The 17,469-nt window shown below is 41.3% G+C and overlaps 1 protein-coding gene across 5 annotated transcripts in view; it reads left to right on the top strand.

The window, feature by feature from the left end:
• FAM172A (family with sequence similarity 172 member A) overlaps nt 1–17,469 on the top strand; it is a 405,744-nt gene that overhangs the window by 33,739 nt on the left and 354,536 nt on the right. For 3 of the 5 annotated variants that reach the window (XM_019532373.1, XM_019532374.1, XM_019532376.1), the window contains 2 exons: nt 7,686–7,809; nt 12,521–12,622. In XM_019532373.1, the coding sequence (XP_019387918.1) occupies nt 7,704–7,809; nt 12,521–12,622 (208 nt within the window). In that variant the 5' untranslated portion in view covers nt 7,686–7,703. Of the gene's footprint in view, nt 1–7,685; nt 7,810–12,520; nt 12,623–17,469 lie in introns of those variants that run through there. The other 2 variants (XM_019532375.1, XM_019532378.1) reach the window with 2 other exon arrangements.

Here is a 17,469-nt window from a genome sequence, read left to right as displayed (position 1 = left end):
ACCTGTCCCATCTCCTATGCTCCCATCTCATTTCTCTAGCTTCAAGCCCTCCTATGCAGTTACCTGCCTTTCTGTATCTTTTTCTCTTACCTCATTCTTTCTCAGCCCTCTAGGTCATTTAGTCTATCATGGTTTCTAAGCATGGGACGTGCAGCTCTTACTTCCTTTGCCCATAACATTTGGAACAAGCAGTTGTAGAAAAAATCCTGCTCATCCCTTGCAAACAGGATGGAGTATATACTCATGTGCTCTCTGAAGGTGTTGAATGTACAGTCTGGAGGAGTGTGTACAAACTAACGAGCAGGAATCTGGGTTTTCTGTTTCATGTGGAAAAATGGAAGAAAACATGGTTTTTCCCTTTTAACCAAGAAAAATGCAGATTTTTCATTTTAACAGAGAAATAGGTGGATTTTTCACTTTTGCAAAGAGCTCTGTGCCAGCTGGCAGAGTTCCAGCCTGCAAGGGGCTGTGGGGAGCAGGAGGAGGGCTGCCAGACAGGGGGTGCCATGTGCATGTGTGAGCAGCCTAGAGAGCAGCTCCTGCAGGTAAGTCTGGTGGGGGTGGGGGAAGGAGAGATTGAGGCCCCCATAGGGAGGGAGGAAGGGAGTGAGTTGGGTAGGGCTGGGGCAGTGCATGTGGCTTGGGGCCCAGGGCCAGAATGCATGGCTGCAGGGCCCTGGCGGGCAGCGGGATGAAACTGTGGGTGGCTCGTGTGGGGAGCGGGGCTGAGATGGGTCTGGCTCCCCACCGCTGTGCACAGTCTTGGGAGCAGATGCCTCCCAGATTTGTGTATGGGATGGAGGTGGGCTGCCCACTGCGGGCTTGGGCTCCCGCCCTACTGCCTTCTCTCTCCCCCTTTGCAGCCCAGGGGGTGGCACCTGGTGCAGCAGGGCAGAACGAGGCTGGGCGGAGAAAATGCAAGCCCTGCGCTGCCTTGGTGGAGCGCCATCTGGCCACCTGGCAGCAGTGGAGACGGTAGTGTGCAGTTGTGTCCCTTGCTGGTGCTGGGTGGGTAGGGGGTGCCTTGCCATGGTGATGCAGAGCTCCCAGCAGCAGCAGGGCAGGAAGCCCCCAGCCACCCTCAGTGAGCAGCCCACATCCAACCCCCAGGGGGCTCTGCTTCTCTGCTGCAGCAGCCACCTCCTCCCATGGGTAGCAGCTGGGGCTTGGATGTTGCTGGTGGGGGGCCGGGGGCTGTGGACCTGGGTCCCTGCCTGTAACAGGCAGCTCCCCTCTGTCAGGGCTGGGGGGCAGAGGGGCTGAGGGTGGGGAGTGAGGGGCACCAGCAGGGCTGGGGGTCTGTGTGGGCTGGCAGAGAGAAGCCTGGACCTGCATCCTGGTGACTAAAGGGGGGCGGGAGAGCTCTGATTTTTCCATGATAAAAAACCCCAAATCAAATACCAACATTTATAGATCCTTAGGCTTTATTTTATTATAGTGATTGAGGCACTGGTAGGCTCCCAAATTGCTTTGAAATTGTAAATATATCAGTTAAACATTGTGTTCAATTGATATCTGTATCTATATAGTGGGGTTTCACTTTAAGTGCAGATTTAGAGTTTTTAAATTGGAGAATTTGTGATTTTTGTATCGGAGAATATGTGATTTTTAAACAGAGAAAACCAGAATCCCTGCTAATGAGAGAATGAAGTTTGTTTGTACTGATGAAATTGTTTGGAGAAGCTAGGAATTGAAGAGTATTGCATTTGTGCCAGTTTACACAAACTACATTTTTTTTAATGCTTATAAGTTGGCCAAAATTGGGCAGATTTTCCGAGGGATGACAAAAGGCAGGTCCCTGACATGCATGTTGGTTCTCTTTCTGAATTTCAAACATATACTCCAAAGAAAGATTAGTTACAGCTTCTCTTTCAAAGAGTTGTATATGTTGTTTTACCTGATCTTTTTCTTGGACATAATTAAACCATTTTAGCTGATTTTTTTCCTCAAAAACCCACATCAGTCCAAAGCAGAATGTAAAGTGTCCCCCTGAATAGTTAAAGCTTGATAACATAGTGAACAATTAAAATAGGATCTTAGTGTGAAAAGCAGTATACAACCTGAACTATAGGTGTTTGCACCCATGTCACCTAAAATAGCACCAATGATTTCCTTCCTTTCTGTACTAATGGACAACTGTGAACTCTCAATTTCTTGTGGGCCACCTTGCACCTTTATTATCAAACCTTTAATAAAAAAAGAGCTGAGAAGAAGAGCCAGTACAATTCACAGGTGACCTTTTCTGGTCTCATGGACTGTAGTTTAGGAACAACTGAAAGACGTTTGGACATAGTGGTAATAAGTGCTATACAGCCACATTAAAAGATAGATCAGGACTCTTTAAAGGGTCAAGTTGAAGATAATTAAGTATAAAATACTACTGAAAACAACATTTTTTTTTCTTTTGGACTTGCCTGGGCTTCCTGGCAGGAGATTAGAACCTTTGATGGCAACCAGCCACCCACCAGTGAAGAAACACTGATTTAGTCAGTCATCAGTCACATCACCCAAATCTAACCTGATATTTTGTCTCCTCTGGTTCATTCAGCATGTCATTTTGCAAAGAGCAGGCTGTACTTGTGCTGCATTCTAATGAAGCAGTGTGTTTGACGAATTCTGCTGAGTTGTGCTCAGATTTATGTACAGATACATTTGATGGAATCATGCTGTTTAAAAATACTTGAAGGTTTTCTTTTTTAATGTTTCACTTAAATAATTACAGCGTTTGCAATTTATGTGGCCTATATTAGGGATAGTCACAAAACATTGGGTTTGAAGAGTGTGCCCAATGCTGGCCAGAAGAGTGTGCACACACTGTTTGTGGTGTCGCAGACTTATCTGCGGCACTGCAGACTGCATGTGCTACACATGCAGGCATTTGTTGCACTGCTAATTTGTAGCACTGTGGGGTTTTTTGACACTGGGAGATCTTGGTGTCCCAGTGTCAAACCCACACCAAAAAAAAAAAGGGGGCGGCAGTGTGTGCCACCTGAAACCAGAGTTTGGCCGCCAGAGCCATGCTTCTCCTGCCAGCCAGGCTCTGTGGATCACCACTGCTGGGGCCCCGGGAGGCTCCCAGTTCCCCAGGTAAGGCTGCTGGGGCCAGCCCAAGTGTTGGCCTCAGGCTCCCCTATCCCACCTGGTCAACTTGCTGTGCACTGGAGCATGCTTGCACAGTCATTCCCTGTAGACAAGTAGCAGTGGCACAGCTGTGTGCCACTGCTATTTGTCTGCGTGGAAATGCATGTGCATGCTCATCTAGATGCACCAATTGAGTCCATCTGCTGTAAAATGTAGACTAGGTTGATATTCTAGTTTATAAAGTTTTTGACAGCTTCTTCGCCTAAATGGTTACAGAGAAGAATAATTGAAGCCACTGTGGAAACAATTTTTGTTTGTATTTGGGGGTACACACACAGACATACTAGGGTGTCTTGTTTGTTTTGAAGTGTAGTATTGCTAAACCAGTGATTTTTAACCTTTTTCATTTGTGGACCCCCCAAAAATTGCGAGGTACGGACCCCTTTGGAAATTTCAAATGGAGGTGTGGACCCCTTTGAATTGTACATGTGGGTATTCACATGTTTTGGATCGATCATAGTCATCTTTCGCAGACCCCTTAGCTTAAGTCTGTTGTCCCCCAGGGGTCCATTGACCACAGGTTGAAGATCACTGAAGAGCTGTATCTTCAAACTCTATGACCCAAAGTTCTAGTAGCACTCTACAAATGAGAACATGAAATATGTAGGTCATCCTCTTATGCTTACAAAATCCTGTGTGTTGGTTTAAATGGACATTTGCTTCTGCAGCTACCAATTCTTCTCTTGTATTAATGGCAAGAATGTAGTTCTCTTTCTTTTGTATATTGTACACCCTACTAAAAGATTTATTAATAACAGTGAAACCCAAATATATTTCACACTGGGTTCTTCTCTTTATTGCTAATCATTGAGGGTAAAGAGCTATAGAAACCTCACTGGATGCTGTGGAATAAAATATGTGCTGGTTCTGCATGGAAAACCAATATAAGCATAAATAAATAAGAGTGCTTGTAAAGTAGCTTTCTTACTTTTAAATATTTCTGCAGGTGGAGCAGTACCTATTATTTATTCAGAAGTGTGCTTGTCACATGTAATGGAAATAAATGACCATTTAAAACCTTTTGTTGGAAGGATTATCTAAGTGATTGTATCTGTGAAAAACAGACAGATTTCAGATAATGTAACTGAATATGCAATGAAAAAATATTAGTAGTGATACTTGTGGAACAAAATAGTCAAAGAGTGATCTGGCCTTATTAGATATCCTTACAGGAGCTTGAAATACAAACTTTGAATAATCTGTAATTCCTGCTTTTGCTTTCAAGTAACCATTCAGACAGCTTTATAATTTTCTCTGTGTTCATTTGTGCACCAACAATTTCTAGCTGAATCAACATCTGTGTTTCAAAGGAAGGAAATGTAACCCTCTCATCTAATTCTTGCATTTGTCATTTAAGCAAATATCAGAGAAGAATTCAACAAAATGCTGTCTTCAGACAAAACAATACATAGAACACTCTGTGCTTGTTTTATCCTCATTCTAACACCAAGTCCTCCCTCCAGTGGCTGCTATTACAGTTTTTCACTTGTAGCTGAAGAACTGGTAAATTGTTTTTTCTCAAAGCTGAATTCAGTTCTCAAGATCTTCCAGGTTGGCAGGTCATCCTCTGAGGTACCTGCTTTTTCTGAGTGGCAAGCTCTTCATTTGATAGACAAAATCCAGTCTTCCAACAGAGAGACAAAATGCCCAGAGTCCTATTGTTCACTTAGATGTTGTTATTGTGCTGTGTCCACTATATTTATTAATTCAACCTTATTTTTTAATTTGACAGGTTCATTCCATGTTCAGACAAGTCTTATATTTTTTCTCTCGACTTTGTAGCATACTTTTGAAGACATGTGCAACTTGCAACCTAGTCCACTAACCCGTGTTAAAATAAAAATTTAAATTGTTGCATAGGCAAGACTTGGGCATAAATAACATCATGAACTACAGTGTTAATTTAGTTTCCTTGAAATAAACTAAACACGCAGAACAGTACAGGGGCATCCTAGTTTCTAGCACTTACAGTGACTTGTGTTTTAATTTTTTTCTTTAAATACTTGAATTGTTTTTACAGATAATGATACCACTGTTTTGGAAACACACATATTGATGGACGTTAATCCATTCTGTTCAGCGTTTTGAATATTAGTGTTCTATTTACAACCATTTCAGAACGATCTCTCATGAGAAACCAGACTTTTTGATTGTAGCTTGAGTAATTTAATTTTTTAAATGGTATTACTTGTTTTGGATGCATTCTAGGACTATTTATTGTTTCCCTATGTAGTTTTATTATTTTCCTGTTTCAGATGTTATACGTAGCCTTATTTTTACCATGTAAAAACCTAAGTTAACTAAATGTGCACATTTGTTTTGTTTAAAATAAATCCTGTTGAAGCGTGGCAGACTTGGAGAAGTGCAAAACCTGTGTAGGGATATTAGAAGACAGGAGAAGCAAATTGGTGAACCTTCATTTTGAAGTCTCTTAGAGTGTGTTGCCATTGTAGCTGTAGTTGAGTATTTTTAGGTATGAGTACAAGGGAAATTAATGCTGTCCCACAGGCCATGCTTAGTGGGTTACTGAACCTAAGGAAGATTTTAGATTTTTAAGTACTGGTTGATAGCCAATTCCCTTCTAAATTAATAATGTGGTCTTTTTTTTAAAACTTAAACCAGAAGAAATACTAAAACCTGTCACATCTTTACAGGAAGGAAATGGGTATGTAAGTTCTCCAGAGCATTCAGAATCTGCAGAGACAGAAAACATGGCAGTTTCTGAGAGTTTGAAATAATAAAATTAAACCCCTTATACTTACCATATATTATCTGTTAAATGTTCCTATTAATTAGGTAGTCTTGCACTGAACTACCAAACCTGAAAAGAAACTAGTTTGGGTGTTCTACTTATAAATTTAAGTTGGAGGGACCCAGTAGTACAGCAGGTTTAATCCTGTAAAGTCTCTGGTGGAAGGTTAGTCAATATTGGAACCAGTTCCAACCTGCTATAGAAATGTGGTTTCTGCAGACATGGCTATGATAAGGTACATTCGTGGGAAGGACACATCAAATAGCAACTGCAAATTGTAACTACGAATCAAGGAGCTGAAAGGAGAGAAGAGGTTCATACGTATCTGTTTTTTATTTTTTTTTAAATGTGAGTTGCTGTGATAGTATGCTTTGTAAGTGTTAAATTCAGGTGCGTGGAAAAAGTCATTGAGATGATTGTCTGCTACCAAATAGAAAAAAAACTACAAGAATCTTGCTGCTTATGATACTTCATTTTAAATAACTTGAGGGTGCTCTATAGCTGGATACTTGTTCTTTATAAATTTCAGATACTGAGTAAACAGAGCATCCTAGAAATTCCTGTGTTTTCTGTTTTTAAATGCGGACTTGATAAAGATTACACATGGCATGTTATTTATAGTTTTATTTATACCTAGTAGATTTTCTGTTGGGATTGTAAAGGAGAAGGAGGTATGATAATTGCTTTATGTAGTCCACAAAACAAAATGGCAAAAGAGATGTTTTGAATATACTTTAAACTCTAACCATTTCTAGCAAAGCCATATTTAACCAATAGTGTTTATCAGGAGCTATACAATATGTCAGCCCCATGTCCCAGTAAAAACCTTCTGCTACTTGATTCTCTGTAACGTCACCCATATCAGATAACTAATGCCAAATAACCTGCGTCAAGTACACGTATGAATGTCTATCAAATGTATCAAACTGCATGTTGGCTGCATTTTTCAATAGCATTTACCTGTGCTCATGCAGACTGATAACTTTGAATTTTTATTAGGAAAACTAACTTGGGGATTTATAAAATTCTTCATTAGTTAGATGAACCAGCTGTGCCACAACAACGAAAGCAAGGGGTAAAAATATATCAGAATGAGAAGAGAAAAACAGACAAATTGTTTTATACTCTTGGCACTGTGACTCCTTAGGCTACAACTTAATTGTAATGAGTGGTAAAGTTAGCATCTTTCCAAGCTCCTAAATTGGGGCTGTGTAATTTAACTGTAGCCATTGTATATAATTTTAGTAAAATCTAGTTCTATATGCAAAAGTATAATAAATGGTAATTATAGTTTCATTTTGGGATAATATAACTTGTTCTTGGTTGTATCTTTCATTTCTTATTGTGATTTTGAATAATTATAAATCATAGGCATTTGGGAAAAATAGGAGGTTTGTAGTTCATACCTTTCTGAGGAACACCAAAAATGGAAGATCAGTTAAATTCCAATAAGCCAAACTTTACTCCTTTGAAAGTGAAGCCTGTACCAATAATCCTTTACCAATGATTGCAAGGGATTGTGTGATTGAATTACATTTTTTTAGTAAAACTATTTAATTTTTTGTGATGTAGTTGTGTTTTTTAAGTATGAAAATCGATGTATTAAAGGAAAGATAAATGTCAACCCTAAATTTAAATTTATCAACGGTATATCAAATGTATTTGCAATTTTTCTTCAGGTAGGAAACTAACTTCTGGAGTCATTTTTCATTTTTAATGGTATACACACAAGTAATATCTTGTGAAACAAAAGTCAATTAATTGACTGATTCCTAACTCTGATTAATTTTAGCTCATCCTGTGAAGATTGATGTCATTTTCCTTCATCACTTCAATTTTGTTCACAATTTGGATAAAGATGGCTCAACTCCAGCAAGGAGGACCAGATGAAAAAGAAAAAACTACTGCACTAAAAGGTACAGGCTTATTTTCTGCCTCTCTCTTGCTCTGTCTTTTACATATGTAAATGACATCAGAGGCATTTTTTTTTTAGATTAAGAAGAGGAAGTAGAATTGCTTTGTTGTAGCCGTGTTGGTCTAAGGACATAGGCAGACGAGGTTCTTTGGGTAAATCTGATATCTTTTATTAGACCAACTTAAAAAGTTGTAAAAATGCTTGTTTGCAAGCTTTTGGGTATAAACACCCTTTGTCAGGCTGAGGAAGCATCTGCAGTTGGTGTGTGGTCTTCCTGGATGGAATGAATAGTAATGCATGCATACCAGCCTCTGGCTTCTTTACTATTCATTCCATCTGGGAAGAGCACAGACCAGTTGCAGCATCCTTTCTCTAACAGCATCTGATATCTGTTGCTTCAGAGGAAAGTTCAAATCCTGTTTCTTGTAGTGGGCAGTGGTGGAATGACTTGCCCTTGGAAAAGGTTATCTTTGGAGAAAGACATTCACAGACATTAGGGCTGGAAGGGACCTTGGAAGATCATCAAGTCCAGCCCCCTGCCCCAGGGGCAGGAAGTCAGTTGGGTTCAAAGGATCCCAGCAAGATAAGCATCCAAACATTTCTTGAATAAGTCCAGAGTAGGTGCCTGCACCACTTCTGGAAGGAGCCTACTCCAGGCCTTGGGGGCTCCAACAGTAAAGAAGTTTTTCCTTATGTCCAGCCTGAAATGGTCTTGGAGGAGTTTATGACCATTGGTCCTTATCCTTTGGGGTGCTCTGGTGAACAGATGTTCCCCCAGATCCTGATGCATACCCCTTACGTACTTGCAGGCAGCCACCAGGTCACCCCTGAGCCTGCACTTTTCTAGGCGGATGTTTTTGTGTTCTTATTTTTCGCAACAGTGGATTAAGAATATTTGTTTTATTGTTTAACCTCTGGTATGCCTTTTTTGTTATGCAGGCAGAGTGTAGATTGGATAGGGCTGCAGGAAGCAGCATCTGGGGATAGGATGGGCGGCCAGGGCTGGGGCCTGATTTTCTGGGCAGTGATAACATAGGGCCGGGGCCTGGGGCAGAGCTGCGATTTGCTCCCTGCACACCTCTGCTTGGGAACTGGTGCCTGTCACTGGCATGTGCAGGGAACAGATCGCAGCTCTGCTCCAGGCTGTCCCACAGTCCCAACCCTAGCCCTGCCCTGCTCCTAGATGCCACTCCCTGCCTGCCTGTGGGAGTCCTGGGTTGGTCTCCATGAAGACCCTGCACGCCTGCTCTATCTGGAGCCCCTGGTGGTGGGTGCAGGGTGGACAGGCCAGCATGCCCAGGAAGCAGGGCCATGTTTGGTCTCAATGGTAACACTGGCAGTGGCAGCCAGAAGGAGCCACTACCACTGGGGCTGCCAAGAAGCTAAGTTCAGCTGCTATGCCTCCCCAGCCCTGCTATGCACCTGTGGGTGGCAGAATTAGTCATATACACCATGGCTTGGGCTACCCCCTTGCGCCTGGGACAGGCGGGGCCAAGGGACCTGCCATGGACTGGATAAAATCTCTTGGCAGCCTGTAGGCCATATCTTTCCCACTTCTGCCCTAAAATGATTAAGATCAAATGTAAAGGCACTGTTAAGGTTAATTATCACTTCAGCTAATCTTAGCTCTGGCAGGAGAATGTTGAGAATTGTCATTAAGGTAGTCAAGACCCAGGCCAATTGGGACTCTAGAAATTAGCACTTCAAATTGAATTTTGGAATATAGGAAGTTAGTTCTGCATAATAATAATAAGTTTTAGTGTGCTTCAAATGGCCCATGCCATTAAACAGGTGCCTGTCCTTTTCTGTGTGGTCTTCAAAGATAGGTTCAAGTAGAGGCATCAGCACAGTGGGACAGCTCAGTTATGAGAGAGAAATGGATACACCATCCCAGCAAAGCATACACAATAAGCAAATTCTTGGACTCTGCTGCTACCAGCTAGATTTTTTTTTCTTTAAACTTGTTATCTTATAGCAAATTTTCTTTTTGACACATGTCTATTCTACTCTACCATCATTATAGCTAGCAAAAGCAACTTGTAGAAATCTTTCAAAGGCTTATCTTTTACCAACTAGTATGCTCGCTGTTATCTGAATTTCCCTTCTAGAAAACTAGGGTTTTTATGAGTTGTCAGCATACTGTTTCCTGAAGCATGTCCCATGCTTTTCATGGTCTCATAATCAGTTACAGTAAAACCCCTGTTATCTGGCATTCTACAAGCCAGAATACTCTATAAACCAGAATTTCTGGCTGGCCAGACATGGGGCAAGGAGGAGCAGGTTTCACAGGACGGTGGCCACCGCCGCCACCCACCACCCTGTGCTGCTGCTGCCATCCCCCCAGCCCTGCTCCATGTGCGGCTGCTGCCACCCCCACCCCCCCCGCTCCGCGTTATCTGCCTCAGATAACCAGAATTTTTACGTAACTGGCACACGGCATTCCCCACTCGTGCCAGATAACAGGGATTTTACTGTATATATTATGAGGGTGATCAAGTACCATAGTATAGGCACATGGATGTTGACACTTGTGAAACCCTATAGGATGTCCTTTGGAGTAGATAAACAATTGCCCAACATTACACAATGAAGACTACAGCCAGTGAATCACTTGTAAGAGGGTATTAAATAAAACTAAATGATTTTAGGAGAGCAGACTGAGGTGATGGGCAGATGTTACATTTGTGGTGCTAAATATGTCCTCGTAGCACTACACAAAGTGAGTGTACAGCCGTTCAAGCTGTTTAGTGGTACAAAGATGCTGAACGTTCTACAAAATACTAACATTTCAAAGAGGAACTTCTTGTAAGTGTTACATTTTGTAGTGCTGTGTTTAATGCATGTACAGTTGCATGTAGTGCTGTGGGGGCTCTAAAACCAACAGCAACACACAGTCCTCCACTCTACCTCCACCCAACCTCTCCAAAGGGAGGGAGAACAGCCGGCTTCCTATTAGCCACCCAAACAAGGACTCTTGAAGTGGAGGCAAGAATTCCCTTACTGTAACCTGGCAGAGGGGAGGGCATTCTGGCAGTAATTAGGCTGTCCTAACGGCAGGCGGGGAGTAAAAGGGCAGTCCCCTATCATCTTGTGGCTGGAGAGCTGACCTTTGAGGCAGTTTTGTAGCTCTCTTGTCAGGGTGTTGGAATGCCTGTTTGCCCCCAGATTGCTACATTTTTGTAGTGCTGCAAAGTGCCAAGGCACTTTTTATCTCTACAGAACACCTCTCCATACTCTGAAGAATTGTTGGAAACATGAAGTTGACTTGGATGAGGATGTTTTGGAGCATCAGAGAAATTTCATAGGATTGGTAGAAAACTAACATTGTGCAAAAAATTCGAAATGTTAAATAAGACAATTCAGAAAATTGTAAGTCCTGTTGCCTTGACATGAATCCTGAACAAAATAATGAAATGGTTGATACAGGATTCAGCTAATAAATAATTAAAAAAGAGGGAAATCTATTTAATACCAGACAATGCCATTTTATGGGAAATAGGTCTTGCCCAACTAACTTGGTATTGTATGGGACAACACATGTAATTGATGAAGGTGTTAGTGTTAATGCAGTATACTTAAGATATGGACAGATAAAGACTTATACTTTTCTAATGGAGATGGGGGTTTGCTGCTCATAAACACAAGTCAGCTGGTTCTTCTTTATAACTTGTGTCGGTCCCTTTTTTGTTGTGCAGTAAGCCAAAGCCATTTTAACAACTTTTCATTCAAGGGTAAGCTGCCCCAGTTTAAATTTCACTTAGGAGTGGACAAACAGAACATGTACAGTAGATTCAGCTGAACCATGGTAATTCTCCCCATTTTAAAATGTCTTCCCGTGACCCTATAATAAAATAGGGCATGTAACTAAAATATTACAAATAACATGCAGAGCTAATGTACGTTAAAAGTTGGGAATAATCTTTGTATCATCATATTTCTTGGCCACATGCTACTTATTAGTAATGAGATAATATGTATATATTTTTTTTTCTAGCTGTTGACAAAAATTTCAATTAAAGTTTGCAGATGACCCAAAGAACGGGGAAAGGATAAATAATGAAGACCATTGTTACAAGTGAACTGAATTACTTGATTAAACTGGGTGTAGACAAACAATACTTATTTTTTCATGGTTAGAAATACCTTCATACATGTGGAACTGATAGTTGCAGGATAGGGACATTTAGTCCTAGAAAGCAGGAACTTTTAAAATAGACTTGAGCAATATGGCTGATGATAAAATGAATATGAGGTACTAGGATATGAAGGGTAGGTTACAGGGTGGCTAGATCACGGTTTAAATACCTGCATGGGAAAAAAAAATGATAATAGGGAATCCTTCCGTCAGTGTAAGCTAACAGGGTTCAAGGGCTGGAAGCTGAGGCTGGAGAAATTCAGATTAAAAATAAGATGCATATTTTTAATAGTGAGGATAATTTTTCATTGAATCAACTTACCATGAGTTATGGTGGAGTTTCCAGCACTGGAAACCTAAACTGAAATTGGATGTTTTTCTAAGGGATAGACTCTAGTTCAAGAATAGCTATTGAATTTGAAGCATGAATTAATTCAGGGAAATGTATGGGCTGTATTATTACAGAAGGTCATGGTAAACAATCATTCTGGACCCTTCAGGTCTTAAAATCTTGAAAAAATGACTGTTGTTGATTAAAAAGAAGGCACTTATACAAAGATGCTTGTTTTTTCCCCAGATTTATTGTCTAGAATAGACTTGGATGAACTGATGAAAAAAGATGAGCCACCACTTGAGTTTCCTGATACTCTTGAAGGATTTGAGTATGCTTTTAATGAAAGTAAGTAGTACTGTGTTTGTGAAGATGCCTGAATGTTGATTGCATCTCTTAAAGCCCTGTTTTCATAACTTTCTATTAAGAAATAAGGTTACATCTTTAAACAAAATAATACTATTCAGTGTCATCAAGAAATAGTTGTGAATTTTGCATAATTGTCAAATAGTCTCTAGTTTGATCCCCCATACCGACTTGTACATCATGCACCTTTATAGATTGTTCTGACTTCCTGTTTTACATTACAAAAGCACTGATCCAAATATTCTATAAGTAAATTCTAAAACTATTTATTTTTAGCATTTAAAGTTAAGTAGATGTTACCACAAATGACAGTTTACTTACAAACATATTCAATTTTCCAATTAATGCAGAAGATTATTACTATCATTTAGATAGCAATTCCTAATGGGCATTCCTATTAATACTAATGGAAGTTAAATTCCATGCATGTTGACAGGAGAAGAGTTCTTTAAGAGGACATTTGCCTGGTTGAGGGGCTGGTTCTATTAATCAGCAATGGGCTGCATTCTTTTACTGAGGTCTCTGGTTTGAATCTAGGCTATGATAGTAATAACTGCAGATTTAGTAATAACCACAGATTCTTTCCATCTATTTGGTGCCGTTTTTAAAGAAGTTAGTGGTTCTTTATGTGTCTAATAACTACACTTTCAGGTTCTTCATCACAGTTGATATCTATAATACTGATTTGAGAAATGAGGGCTAGAATAGGACTGGTGTCTGAACTCCTACCAGATTCTCAGAAGTGGTTCCTCCAAAATTGTTTGAAACTTCTGGGAGGACAGCTTAAGAAATTTATACTCCTACTTCCATGCAATACTTGTTCTTTGAATAGAGAACTTTAGTTTCTACTGCTGTCTGTCTTACTATTACTTTAAAAGGAAAAAAGAGCTTTCCTTTAAATGATAGTCATTTATGCAACACTTAGCTGTTTAATACCCTGATGGCTTTCACAGGAACGTACTTAGAGACTAAAAGTGTCACGAAAGTGATGATCTTTTTTGATGGGAGGGGTTCAACTCTGTCATTTTTCATCTCCTTATTTTTAGATCTGTACAGTGTCTACTATTGTCTTCTGACTTTGGAGTTAATGGTTCACATGTGGTTGCTTAAAAGGAGAGGGGCTGAAATTTGAATATGGAGCTTTAGAATTATTATTGCAAGTTCCATTATTGACCTGATAGCCTGAGTTACTTCTTTAGGAAGTAACAAAACCTTGCAGCATATCCTGTTAGTCAGTATAGTTGTCCAAAGGGTTACATTTTGCTTTAGTATCTGTCTTATATGATTGTAGTGCATTTTTATGTCATAATCAGTAAATATACTGATTTATATTTCTGTTTGTGATGGAAAATAAGAGCCTGCTTACGCTCATTTAAGGAATTTGAAATGAGAGGGTTTGCAGACAACATAAGAAAATTTGAAAATAAACTACATTTCTCAATAGATGTTTGCTATAATTTCCTTATGGAGAGCAGAATGTCATCAGCAACCTGCTTTAGAATTATCTATACTAAGTAGTAATTAGCTAAGAAAGAACATCTGATCATTGAAATGAAAAAAATGTAGAAGCTTAGAAGAAACATGGAGTACGATGATACCATGAAAAAAAGAACACTTGGACCAGAGATACTGGATATGTAGTTGGGAAGGATATGTAGTTGGGGAAGAATATTCCTTTGGAGGTTAGTAATTGCAAAAGTACACTGAAACTGAGGTTAATGTCAGGGCTGGAAAAATCAAACCTTCTGTATTATTTAAAAATATAAATATTTTAGGTAAAAATACTAAAGATAGCAGAAGACTTTTAAAATGTTTTTGTTTGAAGCTTCAGGAATTTTCAAAACTAATCTTTACCCTATCTTCCAAACTTTTTTGCGCCCAGAATTCTTTATTTCAACTTAAGTTTCCCTAAGACAACAAAGATGATGTTTTCGGATCAGATCCTATTCCATCTGTAAAACAGTCAAGTGGCAATGATGTGGCTTTTAGCCATATAGGTTACTAAGCATTATCTTATTCCACCCTGTGTAACAGCCACAAAATGTCTAGTGCTAAGATGTCTAGAGTGATTATTTAATGCAAAAGCAGTCAAGCAGTGTACTCCCCACCAATGATGATGGATGCCAAGGAGGGTTTGACTATCAAAAAAGGGATCCCACACAAAAGGGATAGATCATTTTAAATACACGCTGTTGCAAATTAGGAATGTTAATATTGTTAAAAAAATTACCCATTTAACTTCCTCTAATTATATTTGTTAAATGGTTAACTGATAACACATAGTCCCTGCTAGGGGGTACAAAGCCCTGAGTGGGCGCTTGTCCTGTCCTTCCCTGCCCTTTGTCTCCCCACCGTGGGGAAGGAGCTGCAGCTGCCTGTTCAGGGCAGCATGGGGAGCCAGGGGCCGTGCACAGACCTGGTTAGACACAGCTGTTCCTGGGAGCCATTCCTTAGGGCCTTTGATGGGTGGGGTGGGGCTTACCATTGCCACCTCCTCTTCACTAGACAACAACCCACTTAAGCTGTGGGCTGCAGCAACAGGTGAAGGAGGGAGGGAGCAGACTAGCTATGGGTACTAGTTCCCCCTCGCCCCTCTTCCGCCTTCTCCCCATCTTCTTGCTGCTCTCTCCTGCTTGCCCTGCTGCTTTCCTGTTCCTGAGGCATTGTGCCACTTATCTTCCCCACCGGACTGCACCCCATGCTAAACATTAACTGGTAATGCATTACCAGTATAAATATACTTATCATTCAGATGTTTAACCTTTCACATCTCTCTTCCATATGGTCTTCCTGTATCGCATCCGCTGCTGCCAGTGTCAAAGATGGGCCTATTTGATGCTATGAGGTTATGGGTTTAGGCCCATTACAAAAAAACTGTAAGCTTCCCTTAATAAGAGAGGCTACTGGGGATGCATCAACTGATTTCTTGGAACAATTAAAAAGAAAACAGGAATAAAAGTCAGGTCATAGGTTAATAACAAGGGATCTGGAAGGGGACACTGAGCAGAGTGTACCGGCCAACGCTAACTGCCTCCTGAATGAGTCAAGGGAGCCTGTGGATGCTGATCAATGAAACTCTGCGTGAGATATGAATGGAGTAACAAGGCAACCCCATGCTTATCCAGGTTCCACCCTGGCCAGACCCTCATTTCCTGGCCAGGTTGGCTGGAGTCAGGTGGAGGTTGATTAGGAGGTCCCAGGGCTTGGTGGGGCCACAGACAGGAAGTGCATAACAAAAAAGGTGTGGGGAGAAGTGCAGCCAGAACCTCAGCAGGAGTTTCTGAAGGAGGCAGAAGAGGGGCTGCAATCTGGTGCACTTAAGGTAAGCATGTGCCAGGGCCTCCCTCTGTTGGCAAAAGGGGCAGGTGTTGGGGGAGTCCATAAAGTGCACCAGGTACATGTCCATGGCAACTGCTCTGTAGACAGGAGACAGGCCTATTTGATGTGTCAGTAAAAATTGCGTGGGTTATTGCCCATTACGGAAACTATAAAACTCTCTGAATGAGGAGGGCCACTGGGGACACATCAACTGATTGCTTAGGACAACAAAAAAGAAAACAGGAACAGGAGTGAGGTTATAGGTTATTAACCAGGGCATTGGAAGTGGACACCAAACAGAACACACTGGCCAGTGCCCACTGCCCCCTGAAGGAGTTGAGGGAGCTTGTGGATGTTCATCAGTGAAACTCTGTCTAGAGACATGAGTGAAGAAGTGCCAAGAAAGCAGCCACATACTTGCCTGGCTCCTCCCAGCCAGAGCCTCCTTCCTGGTCTTATACATGGCCAGCTTGGCCAGAGCCAGGGGGAGGTTGACCAGGAGGTCCTAGGACATGGTGGGGCCATGGACAGGAAGTGTGTAACAAAAAAGGTGTGGGGAGAGTTGCAGCCAGAATCTCAGCAGGAGGTTCTGAAGGAGGTAGAAGAGAAGCTGCAACCTGGCATGCTTGAGGTAAGCATGTGCCAGGTCCTCCTTCTGTTGGCAAGAGGGGAAGGTGTCAGGGGAGTCCGTAAAGTGCACCAGAAACACGTCTGTGTCAATGGCTCCGTAGACAGGAGACAGGAGTTTGGGTTAGATGGACCATTGGTCTGACCCAATATGGCATACCTTAAGTTCTTATAATGAAGAACAGCGAAGATCCAGAATAGACGCTGTTACAGGGGCAGAGTCTATGGCTCCCTTCATCCATCCCTCTTTGTCAAGAAAATGTCCACTTCACAAGGCCGGCTTCATATTTCCTTTTGCTTACCCTCCTTTTTGACCTTCTGACTCTTATCCTCTTGCCCACTAGACAAGCTTCAGCAAAAGAGAAAGATTTATGTTCTCAGTCTTACGTAGCTTGCCTGCATATTGCCTGTTGGTTGGGCCATTCTAGTCCAGGTAGGAGTCTAGGTAATGGATAAGAATCCAAACCTCTTGAGACCAAGGTTAATACAATCCAGTTTGTGGATGATGTATTGGGGTTTTTGTTTGCCATTTTGTTGTTCAAGGATAGCTATTTTGAGGTAAGAATGTCCATAAACGTTAAATGCTGTGCTGTAGATTTTGAGAGTTTCTGGAATTGATGTTGAATTAACGTCCATTTTTTTTTCTGGAGGATTGGCCCATGTGGCCAATATAAGCTGTGGAAGCACTATAAGCAGGTGATGGCATACTTAGTCGTCATGCCAGATGACAAAGCTAACATATTTAACGATTTCTTTGCCTCTGTCTTCCTAAGTAGGGACCGGTTCAGCCACCTCCCTGCTGGGCCCCCCTCGGGCCCCGGGAGAGACACGCCTGGGCCAGGGGTTAGCGAGGAGTTAGTTAGGGTACTTCTGGAGAGGCTGGA

This window comes from Crocodylus porosus, unplaced genomic scaffold, assembly GCF_001723895.1.
Source record: "Crocodylus porosus isolate Cpor-Errol unplaced genomic scaffold, CroPor_comp1, whole genome shotgun sequence".
Taxonomy (NCBI): Eukaryota; Metazoa; Chordata; order Crocodylia; family Crocodylidae; genus Crocodylus; species Crocodylus porosus.
Note: the sequence above shows the minus strand (reverse complement) of the source record. Positions and strands in the feature narration are given on the sequence as shown.